The following is a 22,139-nucleotide window of genomic DNA, read 5'->3' on the forward strand; positions in this document are numbered from 1 at the left end:
TAGGTACTTCACTGAAAATTCAATTTGGCGAAATACATACACTAAAATCGCATTATCGCATTACGATGAGCCCGTTGCCGACATGTGCTTTAAACTAGAAAAGAACTTGAAAAAGTGCCCAGAAATTTTGCGCTCGCAAAAACTTTTCCCTTCATTTCACGAAATCAAATAAGGATCGAAATACTTAGAAGATTCTATTAAAATGCGTCCGCGTTGTTGCGTATAGGTCGGAGAAAATTGAACAATGTTCGTTTTAAAAATTACTCAACTACGCAAGTAGGTATACAATACATACAATAATGACGTATTGGCGTGCTTTTGTTTCCGGTGCAGAGATAATCAAATAACGTGGAATATGGTTTTGTCTTTGAACTGAGTTTACAATAATTTAATGAATCGCAATTGATCTATTATGGATTTGCTTATAATAATATGTATATAAACTATTTGAGTGAGCTATCAAAAAATATACAATCGAATCAGGTTCATTGTTTTACATTTTAACATTATAATATAATTTTATACATAAATATAACAAAGGTTATATTTTATATATTCTGTGATTAATATGATAGATGTGAGCTTTAAAATGTCAAACAATGGCATTACATCATAGATATTTCGATCGGTATGTATCTCTACATTTTTCTTCATTTAATGCGAAAGCAGTTACGTGCTAACAATCGAATATCTTCGAGTCTTTCTTATTTAACGTCTACGAAATAAGTATATAAAAATACGCTTGAAGGTGAAGACGTATTGAAAACAAAATTTGATTAGACCAATGGCGGTGGTGCAGTGGCGCACTAATGGAAACGTATATAACGTAGCAGCGGTGCACGCTGCTATTGCCAACAGGGACGTAGACGTCTAAATAAATGTTGTTATTATATTATGTATGTTGCTCGGTGCTTGAATTAAATTGGGTGTGAACAAATTTACACGCCCAACAGTTTTTTCCTCTTGATATAAAATATTGACTGTTGAAAACCGTTTTAAAAATATTAATTTCTCTTAACATATATACATGTAACATGTACAACGTGCGTATATTGTAAAACGCGAGTGATGATGATAACAATAAAAATAATATTCATAAACTACTTATACTTTAGCGTAGAAATAAACTTTTGAAGAAAATACGCTGAGGTATCTTATTTTATGAGAATGGTATATATTATTAATGTAACGTGCTGTCGACGGATAACACTTGGGAGGAAAATGTTTGTATAAAGTAAAATAAAAATCATATTCACACTTTTCGAACCAAAATTGTATGTAGAATGTAGTTACTACACTGACTATACAGCTAGTATATCAATACCATTCATTATGATATGCTTTTAAACTGCGCATAAAGTGAAATTGGATGAGTTCGTTCACAGTTCTCGTTACACCAGTCCAACTTCTGCAATATAGTCCTTTATTATATAATATGTATGCCTGTGCATTAATTAAACGCCGAAGAAACGAACGTGTGCCATCTGGAAGACAAATCTGGTTCACCGCACGGAATACGGAAGAACAACTGTCTACTGAAAACGCTAATTAATGATAACGATTGTGGTGACCATATTATATAATTTATTGTTATAATAATAATATCCAATTATAACCGTGTATATAATACTTTTATTTGAAAAAATGTTGTGTAAGTAAAATAAGTACGTAATAATAAACTTACTTGTATTTTATTTCACTGTTTTCTATTAATTGTAAAATGTATTTTATTTATTTGTTTTTTTTTTTAATAAAAAAAATTCTCTTATCATTAATATTTATAGATACATCTTCTAACAAACTGGATCTAATAATTATTTTTTATAGGTAAAAATTGAAAACTGTTATCACTTTTTAAAATAATCAAGAAAAACTAAAAAAATATCAAATATTTATTAATATTTTAATACTGATATTAAAATAATTGATTGGCAGTCTTGATAAATTGCTAACCATATATAACGATTTATCATTGAATTCAAATTCATGGATATTATATCCATTACAATATCTACTGAATGCGACGATGTACGCTTGACTACTAAAGCAGTTACCTACTTTTCTGTTTTTGTCTTTTTAATATTATACATTATAATGGATTTTCGTACAAAAATAATAATTTATAATATAAACGCATAATATGTACTTTATTCAATGGTCAACATATTATTATCATTAAATATAGCTATATGATCAATGGAATCGCCTTTGATATTGAGATAGATATTATTATACTTTTGATAGGTAACTTATTATTCTATTTTATTCATTATAACTTTAATAACAATTCATACAAAATAATATAGTAATTAATGCAATACTAGAGAATGATACAAAATGTATATCTTGAAAGGTATCAATAAGGAAAATGTTCATAAACAGTACCTTCTTTTATGAATATAAATATATAATATGTACATGTTGTTATTATTTTTTTTTTCAATGTGCGGATCCATCAATCTATCAAGATGACCTACAGTGTTTTAACAGTACTTAGCTTAATTTTTTTCTGTTAAGGAAGAGTTTGGCTTAATATTATTTGTTATTTTCTAGTAATATTTTGTTGTGGTTAAAAGTGAATTGAATGGCTTATAAGTTATAAGAGTTTTAATTTTTATTAGAAAAGTTTTATATTAATTTCAGAAAAGTGAAAAACAATTTTTCTTGACTAAAAAAAAAACTCCATCATCTTTTTTCGATAAATTTATGTTTTTGTAACAATCATTACTTTCATTACTTTTATTAAATACTATTAACCATACTATTTGTTCTCGTTGTTAAATTATTTGTATATGTTTTTATTTTTTATTATTGTGAAGATATAAATAGGTATTTTATGAATAAAGTAATATTGATGTTACTTTTTGTAATTTTGGTCACCTGCATATATTTCTATAAGTTTGACATAGTAAAAGTTCACGCGTTGATACATTCAGTAAACACACATAAAGGTGTTCACGGCGCGTTGTTTTTCAACATCCCCCTCACTATTAAATGGGCGTCTACCTATATAATTGACGTACTTAATCCGGATTATTATTGTCACTCTCATTGACGTAGAATTAAAAGCGCTTTTCTTGTCGAACAACGTTCACCGTTTGTGTATATAATGGGAACGTATAGTAAGTTATTTTACCTGTAAAACTCACATCTGTGTCCTTGTAAAACCGTCGTCCCTACATTATCTATTTTTAAATCGTGAGCGTTTTTCAAAGTCAGAGTTCATAGTTTTATTCTATTTTATTTTTATCGTTTTCCAGGTCAAAGTGATTTTGAGAGTAACCAACGGTGCCGCGGGAGACGAACAACCAGCGGCGACGGCCGAAGCGAGTAACTTCATGTCGGTGGACAAGAAGCACAGACAACTGACGCTAATTGATCCGAACGCACCTCCGGCCAGTGACGGTAGTCGGCGCGTGGGCGTTGCCGCTCCCAAAATGTTCGCGTTTGACGCACTGTTCACGCAAGAAGACTCGCAGGTAATACTGAATATCAATCTCACCACGCGCACTGTACAATATATTATGTTATATGGTTTATTATAATATGTATAACGTATATACGCATCGTGGAAAATACAATAGACTCGTATCGTAATCATTATTAATATCATCATCATATCAGCGTCGAATCCCTCCCCCTCCCACAGAGAGTGATATTCGGACAGCTTTTGATATTGCTACGTTTTATATTAAAATACATCGTTGGAAAAAATATATTAGCATAAATTACGATTGAGTGCAGTGTGGAACACATTTGAACCCTCGTTGTGATATTATTCTCGACAAAGATTTAAGGATATTCACTTTTCTTCATGACACGCGTTTATTATACCGGTCGATGTTTGTTATTATGTATCGTATATACCTACATATTATCATAATATTTTAGTTGTTATTTTATCGTGACAAATATATGATACGTCTCAGAGTATGTAGCTCTTTAAAAATTAACTCCATATATTAATTTACATTTTTAAAATGTATTAAAATCTCTACTTAGGATAATGAGATAAATAAACAAGTTTAAAAAACACAATGTACGATAGAAAACGCGTATAAAATTGAAATATTATCTGACAGCTTATAGCTATTTTTCAACTTGTCGTATACGATACGATGCCGTGATTATTGGTGGTAAAGGGACCGCTTTCCCTCCTATAGTCTTAGAAAGAGCTGGGCACAATGCTATAATTTCTCCAGCAGATATGCAAACAGTAGACATTTTAAATATATTAATAAAGAAAAAATAAAATAGATTTATAAAAAATAAAAAACATTTTTTCTCGAATTATTGTATATAGTACATAAAATACATTTATTTCACGTTTCTTCTCTTGTATATAATATGTTGACGTATTTTCAACGTTATCTTCACATTATCTTTGTTACAAAAATAACCCAATATTATTTCAATGATCACTCGATTATCATAACATAATTTTCTTTGATACAAGATATAGACGTATAGTACCTTTTTATAGGAACTCTTATGTACTTAATTTAATTTAACGATATGGATAACTTTGATTTGTTTATAGGCCATAAACTAAGTTTTAAGACTTGTGTATAAAAACAAACGATTTTAGATTATGGTTTTGATATGGTGAATAAATTATTTTGCTACCCCCTTGCTAGTTTTTCACCCACTTATAAGATATATTATATAGTTAGTATAAAATAAACAAAATGCCCACCTAGTTGGTATTTCATGCGCTTTTATAATATTTTGATTTAGAACACGATAATGTAATAGTATTTGTCGCAGACTCACGTATATTAGCGAGGTTTGCGAGATATGCGCACAATAATATCGATGAGTTGTTATCCGTTCGAACTACAGCAATAGGGCAACGCTGATATAAATTTTATGATAATATATAGGTATCTATATATATTATAACGGGCGCCGTCCGTGCCAAATCTTTTCTGTACGCATGGCCGGATATCGCGGGATGCGATTTCAGCGAAACAATATATGTGTATAATACAAAGGGACACATAATATAACAATATAATATGCGATACAAATAAATTACGAATCGAAATGTAAGATTGCTGTTGTAGCGTTATAGGAAATAAAAAAGATATTTAACCGATTATCCGCAAAAGCTCGGTGTTTGCGCAATGCGGCGGCAGACGCGCACGCACATGTAGGTATATACGCGGTGGGGTCCATTTCAACGGATGCTGCTGCAGGTATATATAATGTTATATATGTATGCGCCGTCGCGTTTAACTGCATTCTGTTTTCGGTGCAGGGAAGAGTATAAATATGATCGTGGTGGAGAGGCGAGTGGTCGGTGGGTGGAGGGTTAACGGGAGACAGTATAATTCGCGCAACAGACATAAATCTCTGCAACTCGCTCCTGCGCTCGGTTGTAATATATATATTATACATACATTCACACATCGGTCGTGTGTGAAAAAGTACGATATAGGGGCGAGGAGGAAGTTTAAACGGGTGGTTACGGGATTTTCCGGAGGTTTACCGTCACTGCTCCAATAAAAAAAAAAAACGGGCCGCGGTTAACAACGGATATCCGTTTGCGGGGGAGCTGCTAGAGAGATAGATCGAAACTATAAAGCCGCTATCGGCACGCTTCGGAGCGCGTGCGTGGTGTAATTACTTTGGTAGTGAAGGAAAAAAAAACTATGTCGGCGACAAAACGGTTGCGGTTATCAAGGACAAATTCGGGCGCGCGCGTACACACTCACTGATATACCCCATATCCGAAAGATGCTACGCGAGATCGACGTAAAAATAGCGCGACGGAAGATCCGGCTGTACACGATTATACCTATATACAATATATATGTATACGATATAATTTATCAAAGCTGACGTGGACTAACTCGGCAACTAGCTGCACTACCGTACGCCTTGCGTGCGCGGCTACGGCGGGGAGGAGGTCCCCGGTGGCTTACTTAATCTCATCTATAGGCGGTTTTTATATTTTTCGTCCGTTTCTTTCGTGCGGGAGGGTGTGTATCACACGCCCGCTAAATCTGCACCGCCGCCGTCACATATACATGTATTGCGTATGATCGACAATCACAGCTAACTATACTGCGACTGCAGTGTGCATGCGTACAAGTAACACGAGCATTCACTTAAGAAGTACGCACGACGTATACTAGATGATATTATATAAAAATCCATTTATATGTGTATACGTGCATATAATATTATGCGTTGACATATATACGCCTGCTGTCTTTTATGTTCTGTACGCATAGAATTATTATTATTATTTATCTGTGATTTAAACCCTAATCAGTGTCTAGCTAGATGTTTAAATCAATGTCGATTCGACGAGAATAGAATTCATTAAACTGTTGAATATAAAATTATCTAAATACAAACGGTTTTTAAGCGAATTTTAGTAAAGGTACGTGCAAAAACAAAATTAAAATAAAATACATATAATAATTATACGACCATAGGTGTATTCTATGCACATCACTTATTTCATAATTGATTACAAGGAAAAATCACCGTGTAAACTAAGACCATTTATATTTAATTTCTAAACGTGTAGTGAAATCGATATTGCGAATACTAGCTGTTGTTTACAACTCACAAAAATACGTTTTCTATACGCGCTCGGCAGTCGGCACAGAAACAAATCCCTGCATGAGACTGTCTTCAAAATAAAAAAAATTAAAACGAAGTGCTCATCCTCGGGTTTACATCTATCTATGTACTGAATTTCAGAACCATGGTTGCAATAGACTTTGCTGTGGATCTCTTATATACAGGTACACATTGATTTTTATAAATTTAGATTAATTATTATTTGGCGATGGTATGAAAATAAAACCGAGGAATGAAACATGACGTATACACAGGGGACGATGCCGATACATTATGTTAGTGTTTAGTGGCGACGTGTTATATTTTTCCATAAAAGCGCGTGCTCCATGTATGTATAATATGTATACACTATTATATTGGTGTTATTTTATATATTATGTACCTACTGGATTTGACATGAGAAAAATTGCATGTCCCTTAAGTATCGTTTTAAGCGATATTTCCGTGGCGGTATATACATAATATTATTCACTCTAGTATTATATATATATATTCGTATACATATTTATGTAATGTATATTATAAGTCCGTGTGTTATAGACGCATCGTGTTTGCGTAATACCGCTTATAAGAGTTTGCATATAAACATTCAGTTTTTAGTAAATATTTGTCGAAGAATGAAAGCCATTAATAATGTTATATACATGGTTTATATATTATGTGTATATACTTATATATATTTAAATGCTCGTGTTTTCTAATTTTTTTTTGTTTTTTGTTGTTGTTTACAGGATCCCTTATTCTTCTTCTTCTTATTTTTTTTTTTTACCAAGAACCTTTTAATTTTGCTATTTATCTATTATTATTTTATAATATGGTTGTTTTGATTGTGATGATTAAATACCCTCGATAGTCGATATTCATATTATCAACGATATTGATTTTTAAAAAAAGTGGATCTTTTATTACTAACAAAATAATAAAATATTATATCAATTCTAAATTGAAATTTGATTTAGCTTTAAATTTATATTTACACCATTTATGTGTATTATACATTTTAATTTATTATTAATATATATTAATATATATATATATATATATATATATATATATATATATATTATAATATGTTAATTAAAATTGCTTTACTCTATGAACTATTATGCTTAACATTATACAATAGTTATTAAAATATTATAATATTGAATATAAATATAAATATTTTTAATTTAATAATTGTATAGTATTATTCTATTACGTGGAAAAATTTAAAATATTATAATTAAATATTTGTAATGATTGAAAAAAACCATTTATATTTTACAGGTGGACGTTTGTAGTGCTACATTGATGGACGTTATACATGCTGTCATTCATGGAACCGATGGATCTGTATTCTGTTTTGGCCACCAAAATCTAGGTAAATCTCTATATTTTCTCTATATTATGTTCTATAAAAATCCCTTTGAATTAAAATAATAGAATCATAATAATTGATGATCTATTTATCATAAATATTATTATAATCGTTTAACAAGCATCCATCTACATTTAAATGGTTGAATTCAGTTTATTCATTTAATAATTACGTTGGAATGAGTGCAATTTAAATGGAAGATAAATCAATAATAATAACCGTCATAAGGAAAAAAAAATATATGTTCTGTTTAATTTATACAATAACGGAATCATGATTAAATACGGAAGTGTAAATCATATGATATGTTAATGAGAAAATGAAAGTTTAATTTAGCTAAAAATCCATTACCTTTATAATATATTATTATACTATCCATAAATTGAAATATCAACCATTTTGGTGCAATACATGTATATTGTATAATAATTTCAATTATCCCGCCTAATTGGAATCATAGAGGGATATTCGTGTAATCAGATTATTTTATACGATTGATATTATATTTTTTTCATTTTCAATGGTTAATATTATTTAGTTATTGTAATCTTATTTATAAACACAAACACATATTATCGTACATTATAATTTTTTTTTAATAATACTTTCAAACTTTAAAGTTTTAAATCAAAATAATGATACTTACCTTAAACTTAAATTTTTGTTTGCTAACAATTTTTATTAAGTATATACACATATATTATTAGTTATTCTAATATAAAATATTATAACTTACAATACTTCATTTTTATTATATAGAGTATGTATATAGGTATAGGTATATACTATAAGTTACCAAGTACCTGCTCAAAAGTTATTGATTTTTATTGTTGAATTTCAGTAGGTATAATAGTTTATTAATTTTTTATAAAATCATTTATGTTTAATTTACACAGTATATTTGCAATATTTTACAAATTAAAAATTAAAACCATTTCTAATGTAGCTTTTAATGGAGTTAAATTATTAATTTAAAAACAATTATTTATAAGGATGACGCGTGATTTATGATTAAAATTTAAATTACGATGTCCATGATTAACGCTTTAATTACATTTTCATTTAGTCTGGGTACAAATGTTTTCCACCGTACAATATTGGTTTGACATTCATTATAAGATGCACAGAATACTGATAATATGTAATAATATATAGAAACGACCCTTGCTCTAACCCACCCAAAATCGAAAACGCCTAGCTATTTCCGCTTTCGCCATTATACAATAATAATCATAGACATATACAGGTTATCCTCACGTCCCGTTTTATTCGCAACCTTTAATCGAGGTGACTTCGAAACGCGCGTACCATTTAAACAAAACGTGCACATGACAATATAATAACTGTCGTCTCGGAACACGTATGTGCACAAATTGTACAGTGTGTGCGTTTAGCGGGTGGATGACGTGTAGGTACGTGCGATGAGTATGTACTTACTCCAGTGCGACACGTTATATAGGTACACCTATTAACGAAACGTAATAAGTCGACAGATATCATCGTATTTATATATTACACGTTATGCACAACGTTATGGGCGTGAACGCACATCGACCGCGAAGTCCATACCATAATGATACTTCTCGTCCCACATAGGTACTTTGGGTAGATATCCGGAGCACAGAGGGTATATTGTGATATACATATATTTCGTTTAAAATTCAACAGGCGACTGCACCCGCGGCCGCGCCGACGACGAGCGTCGTATATATTATTGCATTAATATTATTATCACTATCACTATTATGTTTATCATTATTGCGATATCCGTGGGCGGCCGTTGACTTACGTGGTGGCAAGTTTCGTCAAAGTTCACTGATTGTTATATTATAATATATAATATATATTATACACAAACCGTCTTCGAGCAAACTTCATTACCCTCCCACCACCTTTCGCGCTGTTTGTTTTGCGCATTCCAAACTCGTGTCTACGGTATAAACTTTAACAAGACGCCGGCAAACTATAACCAACACTCGGCCGGGCCCGTAGTGTGATGCACACAATTCGTATTCGAATGCACAATTGTATCAATATATCTGTATACATATACTCATCCATTATACAGGATGATAATTTAACGGTCAATACTAATTATTATTTTAACTACCTATAATTATATTACATTGACTTTGTTTTTAATTTTTCTATAGACTTTGTAATCAGAAATTATAATTAAATGTTACTAAAAATTAAATATATACATTTATTTCAGTATCATAAACAAACATACAACATACGACAATATAATAAATAATAATAATACAATTTTCCATGGATGGCATATCTACATACATGTATATTATAATATATACTATTTAACCTTATTATTTATAGCCGTTTCCCCTGTATTGGTGGCTTATATCTGTTGAACAAATACCTGCTATGACTTATTTTTAATAAAATATGAGATAGAAAAAGTATATTCGTATCATACATACATAATATAGATAATAATACAAATATAAAATAGTATATTATCTATAGTTATATCTTTTTAATATTTATGTATTTTAGTATTTTGGTAAACTGTATGCATAAAGTGCTTTTATAATTAAAAAAAAAAAAAAAGTCATGAATTAATATTTAATTTAAACGAAGGGGAAATCATTTTTTACTACCCATCATGAGTGGAAAAATCATTACTACAGCCCAGTACAACGGTAAAAAAAATTAATTCAGACGTTCAATACAAAATGTTAGAATTGTATTACATATATTGTGATATCATATATTTTTCAAAAATATAATTTCACAAAAAAGTTTTGAAATAATGGCATGTGCTGACAGTTAAAATTGTCACCCCGTATATAGCTAGTATGTGTATTATATTTATATTTAATAGGCTTTAGCTTAGCTGCATTATATACCTATTGGCTATTATACGCGTATACAAGTCGCGAATACGTAATCAATGTGTCGACGGCGGTCACGTATTATTTCATATTATTTGCTATGCCGTAATTCGTGGCCATGTATCATTCAATGCTGCAACTACCGGTAAATGCAGACGGTGCACAATCCAACGCCAGTTGGGTTTCAAATTTACGTATGAAGCCCTGGATTTTATCTTGCATTTTTTTTTTTTTTTTAATAATAATTTCCAATACGAGATAAGAAGAGAATAAATATTAAATAGTAACGTTTATAAGTGCCAAAATGCCAAAAATGTATCTAAGTAAAATTCCAAAAATACACTCTTAATCAACAAATATTTTATAAGTTAATTAATATTATAATATATAATATTTTTTTTTAATTTTACTTTGTATTTTTTATATGCTGCATATTATGGGTTAGAATGGTTAGATTATTCAGTAACAAATTATAAAAACTGATATAAATATTGATATACAGTACTTAATAAGAATATTCTTAATATTTATATTATTTTATAGGTGCTTTTACAGGCTTTACCTATTGTTCGTTAATATTATATAAGGTATAATATTATATTGGTACAAAAGGTGTAATGTTCAACTACATTTCTTTTTATACCTTTGAAGTTTAAATTATCTGTATTATGAAGTTCAGTGTTCACTATCGTTGTGCATACGTGATGTTATATTACAAAATATAGAGAATGATGACTATCACGCGTTTTTTAATATACAACGAGGTTCCGGCTATATTTTCGGCTATAGGTATTATCATCGACATTTACAAGAATATAATATTCACAAGTATTGGAGATACAAGAATACAAGTAGCAATAAACACATATTCACTTTTTTATGATACTTCACATTCGCAGTTAGTAAAATATAGTTTTCATTTTGTACGAAGTTTAAAAACGCGTATTTGAACTTGATACAAAAATCTTCGTTGTGTATGCGTCGTGATAAATATATATATAATTTCAGACTTTGTATATGACAGCTGATACAACATACTTATACATAAATAGCCACTATTGTATAACATGTGCCAGTAAGCAATATCGAACGGACAGGTTATATAAGTTTATAAACGATCGGAATGTGATGTGTAATGAACCGTACGAGATAAACTGGTAAACGATGAGATATCAATCACATGACAATAATACGCAACGCTGACTACAGAAATAAAATAGCAAAATCTAATTTATTTTCAAAAATATTTGTTCCGATTTGATTTTGAATTAAAATAAATATAAACAATAATATACAAAATAAATCGTTTCATAATATTATAGATGTTTGAACTATCGAATGAATTGAATCATATTGTTCAAATTATTTCGACATGTTTTCAAGTCATACAAAACATTTTTACAACAGTTTACAATTCTATGAAATGAAAACAAAAATATTGAACGGTTATTTACACACGTATAATTGTAATATAATATTATCGTGTGTATACTAAAGTTTCTACTTTCAGGGATGCACTGAATAGTATAAATTATAAGACCATGTTTGAAATGGAAAAAAAAATAATCTAATTTTGAGTCAGTCAACTACAACCCAGATCTACTACTACTCGTAAATTCCCTGTAAACTCGGGACAATATTTAGTCAGAGCCCGAGGGTACAATCATTTTGTTAAATTTAAACGGTTTTTGGTGGTGAAGAACGATGCTGCGGAAGCAGATCATCTCCGAAGGAGCATGGGGAGAAAGCTTAGTTGGTAGCAAACAACCGAAATGCTATAAACGGCATTTGCGGCAAACAGTCCGTCAGCTGTATCCTTCTAAATAGTAATGAAACCACTATCACCGTAGTTACCGAGAAAACTTTGTTTTGAAACAGCTTTTGGCGAAACTGATAAATGACAATGTTGTTTGACGTTTATCTTTAAAAAAGGTTTTCAACACACTAATGCAATATTATTCAACCCCTCACCAAGAATCTCTTATTTTTAATAATAGAAATATTTTGAAAATCAAATTAGATATATTATAAGTTTTATATGACTACATAATATTGTTGTTACTGACCATATTTATTTTGTAATTCATATATACTGCAATTTTTGTAGCAGTATATAATTAAATCATTTGAATAAAATAACACGATTCAAAGTGCCTATATAGTATATAATTACAAACAATAATATGAATAATGAATTGGCCTTTTAATTTTGTATATCATTGAAATATCCCATAAAAAATTACAAAAATCATGCACGCAAACTAGCAATCTCAACTGTTATACACTTATTTCTAACATAAAACAATTATGTTTTTTTTATGTCGCATAGGTACATTACTATTCATACATAATAATTACTTACTATATTGCTTAAATACTAAAAAAAGTTATAAACATGTATTTAATATGAACACGATAGAAACTATAGTAGAGATTTAGCTTTCAATTAATTTTAATTAACTACCTATTGAACACTAAAGTTTGAAATAAGCGTATATTCAAATATATTTGAATATAATGTCGTGTGATTGCATTATATTTATGAATATAGATAAAAATAACACAGTATATTATGTAATGACTAGTATCTTATATGAGTTACATGACGCGCGTGTAAATGCATTTTATACCAATCTTAATCAATACCTATAATATTATATTAATATTCTAATATTAGTTATGTTGATCGATGAACTCAAGAATTGTTTTTCTCTGGACGTTTCGCGTTTATTTTAAAAATAATTTTGATTGATCAATATTACAGAACGTAAAAATAATGTGATACTAAAAAATGGCTATGGAACTAAACATAACTAAATACAAAATTACAATTTGTTGCAGGTAAAACGTATACAATGATCGGTTCACCGGAAGACCCACTATCATACGGGATCATACCGTGCGCCATATCGTGGCTGTTCAAAGGCATACAGGAGCAGAAGGCAAGGACTGGGGCGCGTTTTTCGGTCCGTGTGTCCGCCGTAGAAGTGTCCGGACCCGCAAGTCCTGTTAAGGACCTGCTGGCCGGCCAATCCAACGGTAATTACATTTATATATATGTACAGTTTAGTATTATATCGTATACTAAATACAGGGGCCATTTAGACTTTAGAAAGCCGCCTTTCTGTCCGCCACGATAACATCGCGCACCGGAACCCTCAAAACGACGGTGCCATATACGTGTGCACATTATTATATATATATATACATACTAAGCTCTTGAAACGTGCACCATGTATACATGCATATATATATATATATATATATATATATATATATACGGATGCACACGTTAAATCCAATCCCAACGGTAAAAATCCCTCAGAATTTTAATGTCTGGATTATCGGTAAATGGTATTATACCGTGGATACCATATATATGTATATAAATATTATATAAGCGTGTTGTATGCGTAGGAGGGGTAGAGTCGGTTTTTTTATCGCTTGAATGTTCAGAGGGGACGTGGCTGCCGATAGAAACGGCAAAGGTTGTTTAAAAAATTCGGGTTAGGGATAAAAACTGTTGAAAACAGTCTGGAAAAAAAGAAAGAAATAGTAATCCTTACGTTAAAGAGCGCGTTGGGGGAATAGAAATAACACGGATTTACGCCCTTTTTTAAGCGTTTTCTACGAGATAAGCTTTTTGCCACAGTCATTTTGACTACCATTTAAATATTATACAATTTATACGTCGGTACGGATTTTTATAGTTCAAAACGCCCACCCTGTATAATGTATAATATATTATATATATGAGATTTGGTTTAAAGAAAACATCAGAGTCCCAGCGGGTAAATCAACTCTATTTGGTTTAGTTTTTTTTTCAATCCTTTTTCTACTTACAACGCCACCAATAATACACAATCTGTAAATTTCAATCCATCACTATAACGCCGTCAAAAACTTTTGAATTACAAAACGTCACGAACTCTGTCTCGGCAATAAATAATTTAATGCATAATATTGAAACAAAATACAAAAACACACACACACTCTCGTGTAAGTACCCACGTGCAAAACAAAATAGTTGTTCTTCGACTTAGTTTTATTATTCTAGACGAATAGGTAATTAGTTATTTCCTCGTTCATTTACAAACCAGCTGAGTCTCTTGAAAATATAATTACAATACCGATATACATAAAAAAAATATATTATTTTTTCTTATGACGTTTAACGTGGTCTGAACACGCAACTACCGTTGCAAGTTTCTATTCGTGCCAATGCCTATTTAATAATATTTTATATTATAATATGATATGTGTCTAAAGTACTGAAATAATTTAAATGAGAGAACAAAATTAAAACCATTGTGTTTTATTATCGAAATCAATAGACACATCCAAACAGTTTGTCTCTGTAACTCAAATGATTTATAACATTTAAATAGTGGATAGGTTGAAGCGATTTCGTGAAATTTTGAATCGCTTACATGAATTTGAATAGATAAAAAAAAAAATAATAAAAACTATTCGATGAAAATAAAATAGTTTTTTCATTACAATTGAAATTTAAGTAAATATTGTTAAAGATTTTTAATATTACTTATTCTTGTTTCAGTAGATATTTAGTTTATTAAAAGTTTAAAATAGGAATTTCATTAATATGCTAAAAAAAACTTTAAAAATTCACGTAGTTATTATCTAATTATATATCTAGTTCTAGTATACTAACTAGGTACCTTATTACCTATGTTCATAGTTCTACTGATTTTTTGTCGTACTTAACTTACTATACATCAAATAAAGTACTTACAAATATCTTGTTCTTATAGTATAACCAAATAATATATAAATGTTTTGTAGTGATTGGTAATTTTCTAAACAATCTTTTTAAAACTTAAAAAAAATATTAGTTAATCAAATCAACAAATGGAACAAAATGTTATTAAAAAAAAAAAACTATCAAACAAGGTATTGTACGATTTTTAACTGTTATTCTTTTTTTCTAAAGAAATAAAAATTTAAATTTAAGAAATAAATAAACGTGATTCTCTTATAACCTCAAATTTGCTGAAACATGAAAAAAAATTCCATTTTTATCCCCATAAAGTTATATAGAGTTAAGAACTATGATATGTGTAAACCTAAAAATGTTCTGTGTAATATCGTATAATACAAACAGGATATAAGATTTCTCGCTGGTATCGATAGCGTGGATACGTGCTTTAGTCAACGCATCGTGCAAATAAATAATAATTGTACATGGAATCTGTAGCCAGCAATATATACATAATGATCAACCAACTATCCTCATCCCCTTTTATAATGTATTTATTTAATATTAAAGTTAATTAAAACTTAATTTTTTGGAATGTTAAAATATACTTAAAAAGTAAAAACCATACTTTCAAATTCTTGAATTGATTTTTACTACTTATGCAATGTCCTATGAAAATACAAACTTTTATTTTTCAATTGAGTTCTTCGCTTTACTATTGAAAACTATGTGTTTAAAAGATAACTTTTCTAAGAATATTGATGCACCAAAATTATATTTCTAAAGAGCAGTTTTTTTAATTATTTAAATTTGTGTACTAAGGATAAATATTAATTTATCAATATTTATAATTTTTAAAAATTGTTCAATTATAATAAACACTTGATCTAATATCATACATATTATTTTATTTTATTTACCATTACAAAACCATTTTTAAAAACTTATATTCTTTGTATATAAATTCGATAACTTAAAAACTGTACCTGTTAAAATGATGAATTAAGTACATAAACGTTTTAAAAAAAAAGTATCTACCAAATAATTTATACTAAAAATAGGATTATTATTTAAAAAACTGAAGTTTGTATCGCCATATGATACTCTTTAAGGAGTACAAAAATATCAATTATTTGGAAGCATTATGTTCTTTAAGTATATCTTTTACTTAAATTCAGAAGTGTCATCAAACGGCTTCTCCTATCAAACCTCTTCTATTGCCAATTAAGGTTATTGTTCAAAATGTGTATGGATCATTTAATTTGAAATAAAGATAAAGTATAGAGTGTAAACATTCTAAAAAATTTGATTTGTATAAGGTCATTGTTAAATGAGAAATAGGAGAAGGTGAGTATACTCGTTGAATCACTAGCTGTATACGGGTAGGCAATACATAGGTATAAGTGGTGTGACGATAGTGGATTTCTCACGCGCGAACGGCAATGATAAAATATTTTTAAAACACCTATAATAATAATATCCTTGTGCGAGACGCGTATCGCGTATTGATGAATTATACATATGGTCACGGTGGCGGAAGTATCAAACTCGTGGAAAGTCTCGAGCGATCGGCCTCACATTTGCGGCGCATCCTACACCCGTCCACATATATTATATAGGTAAACCGGAAAGCGGTGTATACAGAGTGATGACCCATACCTCGCGGTTTCCTCTTAAGAATAACACCGGAAAACGGTGAAAGCTGCGCGAGCCACCCTGTACAGTACACGCACGCCGTAATGAGATATCGACGAAGGCGGCTTCGTACGAAGTATATATACATGTACATCACGATATACGACCGACTCTGTGCGCGGGCAAAATCTGAAAGTTTCCACAGTTTCGTAGTCGTACTCGTCGCGCACACATAATATTCAAACACGACGATAGTCCGCACGCCCGCCCGCACTTCTTACGGAGGACCCGCGGAGGACTTTTAACTGAGTTTCTTCTCGTGCGCGTCGGCCGCCGGTCCATCGCTTTTGATTAGCGCCGCCGCCGTCTACATCGCGCCCGAGTCGTCGTCACGCCGGCCCGCCGTCGCACATAATATATCATACGCGCACGACGACAGCAGCACCTCGTACGAGCGCGCACGCATAATAACAATAATAATAATAATAATAACGCTGCAGTATAGGTATACGACGAAAAGCGTCGACCCGCCGAGGATTATAAATAAGCCGGGGTAGGCTGCAAATAAATAATAATCCTACTTTGTCGCGTCGACAGACGGTGCGACGACGACGACGACGACGACGACTACGACGACGACTACAAATATAACACGGCGACGAATGCGAACGCGGTGCGGACGAGACGTTTTTATTAAAAAGTTTCTACACGCGCTCCCGTGTGATACTCTCCGCGACAGACAGACTCGACGTGACCGAACGGCGTGTATTAATCTTGATTTAGCGCGAACTCGCACTGCTGCGGGCGGGCCGTTGCAGCTGCTACACACCGATGTATAATAATATAATGTAACCTTTTACTGCAGGCACCTATGTGTGTTCCAAAGGCCCTTCGCACTAGATCGCGCCCAGTTTGTTATAATTTACGTATAGTAGTCACGAAGAAATCTTCGAGGGCAACGCGAAAGGGACAGTCTCCTCAAACTAGAGATGTAATGAGTTCGGGTAAAAGTAAATTTTACCCCGAGTTTTTTTTTCCATTGAAAAAATTGAATGACCCCCTTATTTTGAACGATTTTCAAGCGTAACAAGTTTTATTTAGATAGCCAGAGTAGCCATCATACGATTATAAACGCGGTACACTGTATTTTAGTACATAGAACCTATACATACATTAATATAAAGGTACCTAAACACTGACAGTGATACACGCGTTAGTACGTTACACAGTCCATCTGTATTAAACGTTCGCGAATAAGCGTGATCAATATATTATCGTTGTTTATATCCATATTTTAAAATTAACTGACGGCCATTATATATTAATATTACTTCATAATTTAATCATATATGAACGTGACAAAACGATAAATAAATAATAAACTCATGTACCTACTTAAACTTTATTTGAAAATTGAATAAAAATTACACCTACATTTTTTTTCAAAATTTTTTACCGTTAAATTCCACATCTCTTTCTCACCCGTTGTGTTTTATTAATATATGTGGCTAAAATTGCCTATACCTATGCGATTATGGAATCGACGACCCCATATTATGATATTATATTTTATTATATTGGTCTGGTCAAACTATAACGGATAACATAACAAACTGTACATTCTGAATATTCAATTTTAGTTATAGATTGCTATAGGATAATAACTCACAAATTAATTTAGTTTGGCTCACGAATATATTTTTTTTTTTTATTTGAACAGTTGTCATAGTTCATTGGTAACAGATTATATTACTATTATATAATTAGTAGAAATTTGATAGACTTCATTGTTTATAAATGTAAATTTAAAAAAAAAACTTAAAAATCAATTAATTACGAATATAATTACATTTATGATTTGCAATCTTGGCAAATTTTTCTTAATTTTAGACATATTTTTTATGTAAACACATAAAGATGAATACCAATCTTAACGATATTGGATTTACGTCGGAATTTAAGCATTAATTGAATCTCTAGTTGTTAATGTTTGTGTTATATGCTTTTCAAATGAAGGATAAATGAATGAGATATAAGATTCATTTTAATCCTGTTGAAGGTCGGGAAATACACAGCTAATTAATAAAACTTTTTATATATTATTATTTATAATAATAATAGTTAAACACTAATAACACCTCCCTATATGTCTTGTTTTTTTTTTTAATTCTCGATAAGTCAAAAACCTCGTAATAAGTTGAAACATTGATTATTCGACGAAATTCTATTTCCCTTGCATTTTATAATAAGCAATTTAAAACAATAATGTTGTTTTGCAGTTTCTCAAGTTGTTCATCTTCATCTATAGCGACCATGGCTGCTGCAATGGGGAGGTCCACCTACCCATTACCACTTATACTCAAACTTACACGCTAGGCCCATTAATGTAAACGCGCGCCTAACGAGATATCTCGCGTTGTTTTCATTAAGCACGTGTACCGAAATCTACGTAAGAGAAACTCGCTGAAAATTATAATACCTATATAACACATAAAATGATATATTATTATGTAATGTAATAATAAACGGTGGTGACGACGGCAAATCTCGAACCCCATTTACCCGCTGCGGAGTGCAACTTTTGATTAGGTCGCCATGGTACTCGTTTCAATATAAGTATATTATTATATAGTTTTCAACCCTTAGCCCGCTTCATTATTTTTTACACGAACACTAATATTATATAGTCAAGAAATGTTGTTTTTTAATTACTCCTCTGTTTACTTATACCGGCGACAAAAGTGACAACATTTTTATATTTTATTTCACAGCAGTAGGTATATATCTACTATAATAAAACGTGTATAATAACGTGTAAATAAGTTATGCGAGTATAATAAAAATATGAACCCTATCAAAATCCAATTAATATTTAAATTTCTATAACATAAAGCTATCCACCGTTTAATTAAAAATGAAATAAAAATTAATTATTTAAATTATTTAATGTTTTTTTTTTTTTTACGGTAGGTAATAAATATTAATACTTAAATAAGAAGACCATAACTACGAGGGAATAATTTATGTTTTTGTTTTTTTTTTTATTTGTTAATGGCCGAATATCATATTATCAGTAAGAATCAATTTTTAAATAATATATCTTCTTCATTCACTCACTTTATAAATATTGTAGTCATCGTATGATGATTGTTAACTTTATAATATACATATATTTCATTAATACAGAAAGTACCTATATTATTTTTTTGAAAAAACTAAATCGACAAAATAATATTCTATATAACCATTACCAAATGTAAAAAAAAATAAGAAACCCATTATTATTATATAGTTTACGAATATTCTCTCCATATTTATTATTAAGTAAACCCCGAAAATTGTGTACAGCGAAATTACGTACGATTTATGTATACATCTATGTGCATGCAGTATGTGCGTGTATGTGTGTGTGTGTGTGTGTGTGTGTGTGTGTGTGTGTGTGTGTGTGTGTGTGTGTGTGTGTGTGTGTGTGTGTGTATCATATTATAATGTATTTTAGCAAATATATATTATATTATACGTCTTCTATAATATCTTTAAACTTTTTTCGACGGAACGAATATGGTAATTCACAGTACGTGACAGTGTACGCGTGCGGGGTTCGTGACTCGTACGAGCTTACAACATAATAATAATTGGGGAGAGACATTCATATCAGATATATTATTATTATACACTACCTATATTGTATTATACAGTATTATTTATATATATATATATATATTCCCACCTACGTTTCGCTCGTGACTATATAAATGTTAAAATAAAAATACAATTTACAGACGGCGAAGACAATTTGCCAGGCCCTGGGGTGTACTTAAGGGGAGAAGACCCTGTGTTGGGCACAGCGATGCAACACTACAGCGAGCTACGAGCACAAACTATTGAAAAAGCCGCGTACTATTTGGATGTAGCACTCAACATGCGAAATTCCTCTCCAGAGTCGCACATGTTGTACACGTTAAACGTTTACCAATACACCGTGCCAACCGGTTCATCTGCAGGTAAAAATATCTGTTATAAATAATATTTTTATTAGTGACGACAAAAAATTATCTGATGATATATATTTAAAATTATTATATTAAGTTGTTATTTTATGAAAACTGTACTTGGTGATGGTTTTCATTGTGCAAATTTTGTCAAGTATAAATTAAATATATACCAATATTATATGATGAAATCATCCAATTGTTATTATTTGAAGGCTAAAAAATATTGTAGTCCATATTAAAAAATAATTTACTATTTTTATACAAAACGTACAAATCTACCAACTTTTTTAATGAAAAATATTTTAATATTAAATAACATAATATTAAAACTGTTTTTTGTGTACATTTTTACTTTTGCTTTGGTCAAGTTTGTAAAAAAGTTACTTCATTAAAAAAATTGCGATGATACTCATATAGGTACTTACAATGTATAAAAAATATAATTTCTTGTTTCTTTATGACTTTGGGATGAAGAAAATAATATATTATTAATAATATACATAAAACTAAATTATATTTCAAAACCATGTTAAATGATATGTATACTAAAGTTTGTGGTTCCTAATATATTTTTATGTTGATATTTACATTATTAATTTCAAACGTGTGTATTAATTTATAGTTGCTGGAGGTCGAAGTCGATTGCATCTTTTGGATTTAGGCAGTTGTGAGAGAAGCAAGTCTTCCGGTGGATTGACACTATCCGGTTTGGGAAACGTACTGCTAGCCATATTTAACGGTCAAAAACATCTACCGCACAGGTTTGTGATAAGCCAAAAATCGTAGTATTACGTGTTTTCTGTTATATTTAAAATCATAACTTTCTGGCTTGAGGCTTAGCCCGTATATAATATGTGAGAGACAAAAATATAATAACAAAACATCGTCCCCGAAGATATAATATATTATATCCCAAAATCCTAATATAAGTGAGATATTGCCTGGAGGGTAGACTGCAGTTCGATAATAATAAAAGGCGT

General features: G+C 30.5%; 1 protein-coding gene across 4 annotated transcripts in view; it reads left to right on the top strand.

Annotated features, from left to right (window-relative positions):
- Window positions 1-22,139, top strand: part of LOC113548177 (kinesin-like protein CG14535) — a 162,468-nt gene that overhangs the window by 134,591 nt on the left and 5,738 nt on the right. For all 4 annotated transcript variants that reach the window (XM_026948911.1, XM_026948913.1, XM_026948912.1 and 1 more), the window contains 5 exons: window positions 3,261-3,479; window positions 7,867-7,960; window positions 13,654-13,851; window positions 20,947-21,168; window positions 21,782-21,920. In XM_026948911.1, coding sequence (XP_026804712.1) covers window positions 3,261-3,479; window positions 7,867-7,960; window positions 13,654-13,851; window positions 20,947-21,168; window positions 21,782-21,920 — 872 coding nt within the window. The remainder of the gene's footprint in view (window positions 1-3,260; window positions 3,480-7,866; window positions 7,961-13,653; window positions 13,852-20,946; window positions 21,169-21,781; window positions 21,921-22,139) is intronic.

This window comes from Rhopalosiphum maidis, chromosome 1 (assembly GCF_003676215.2).
Source record: "Rhopalosiphum maidis isolate BTI-1 chromosome 1, ASM367621v3, whole genome shotgun sequence".
NCBI classification, from domain to species: domain Eukaryota; kingdom Metazoa; phylum Arthropoda; class Insecta; order Hemiptera; family Aphididae; genus Rhopalosiphum; species Rhopalosiphum maidis.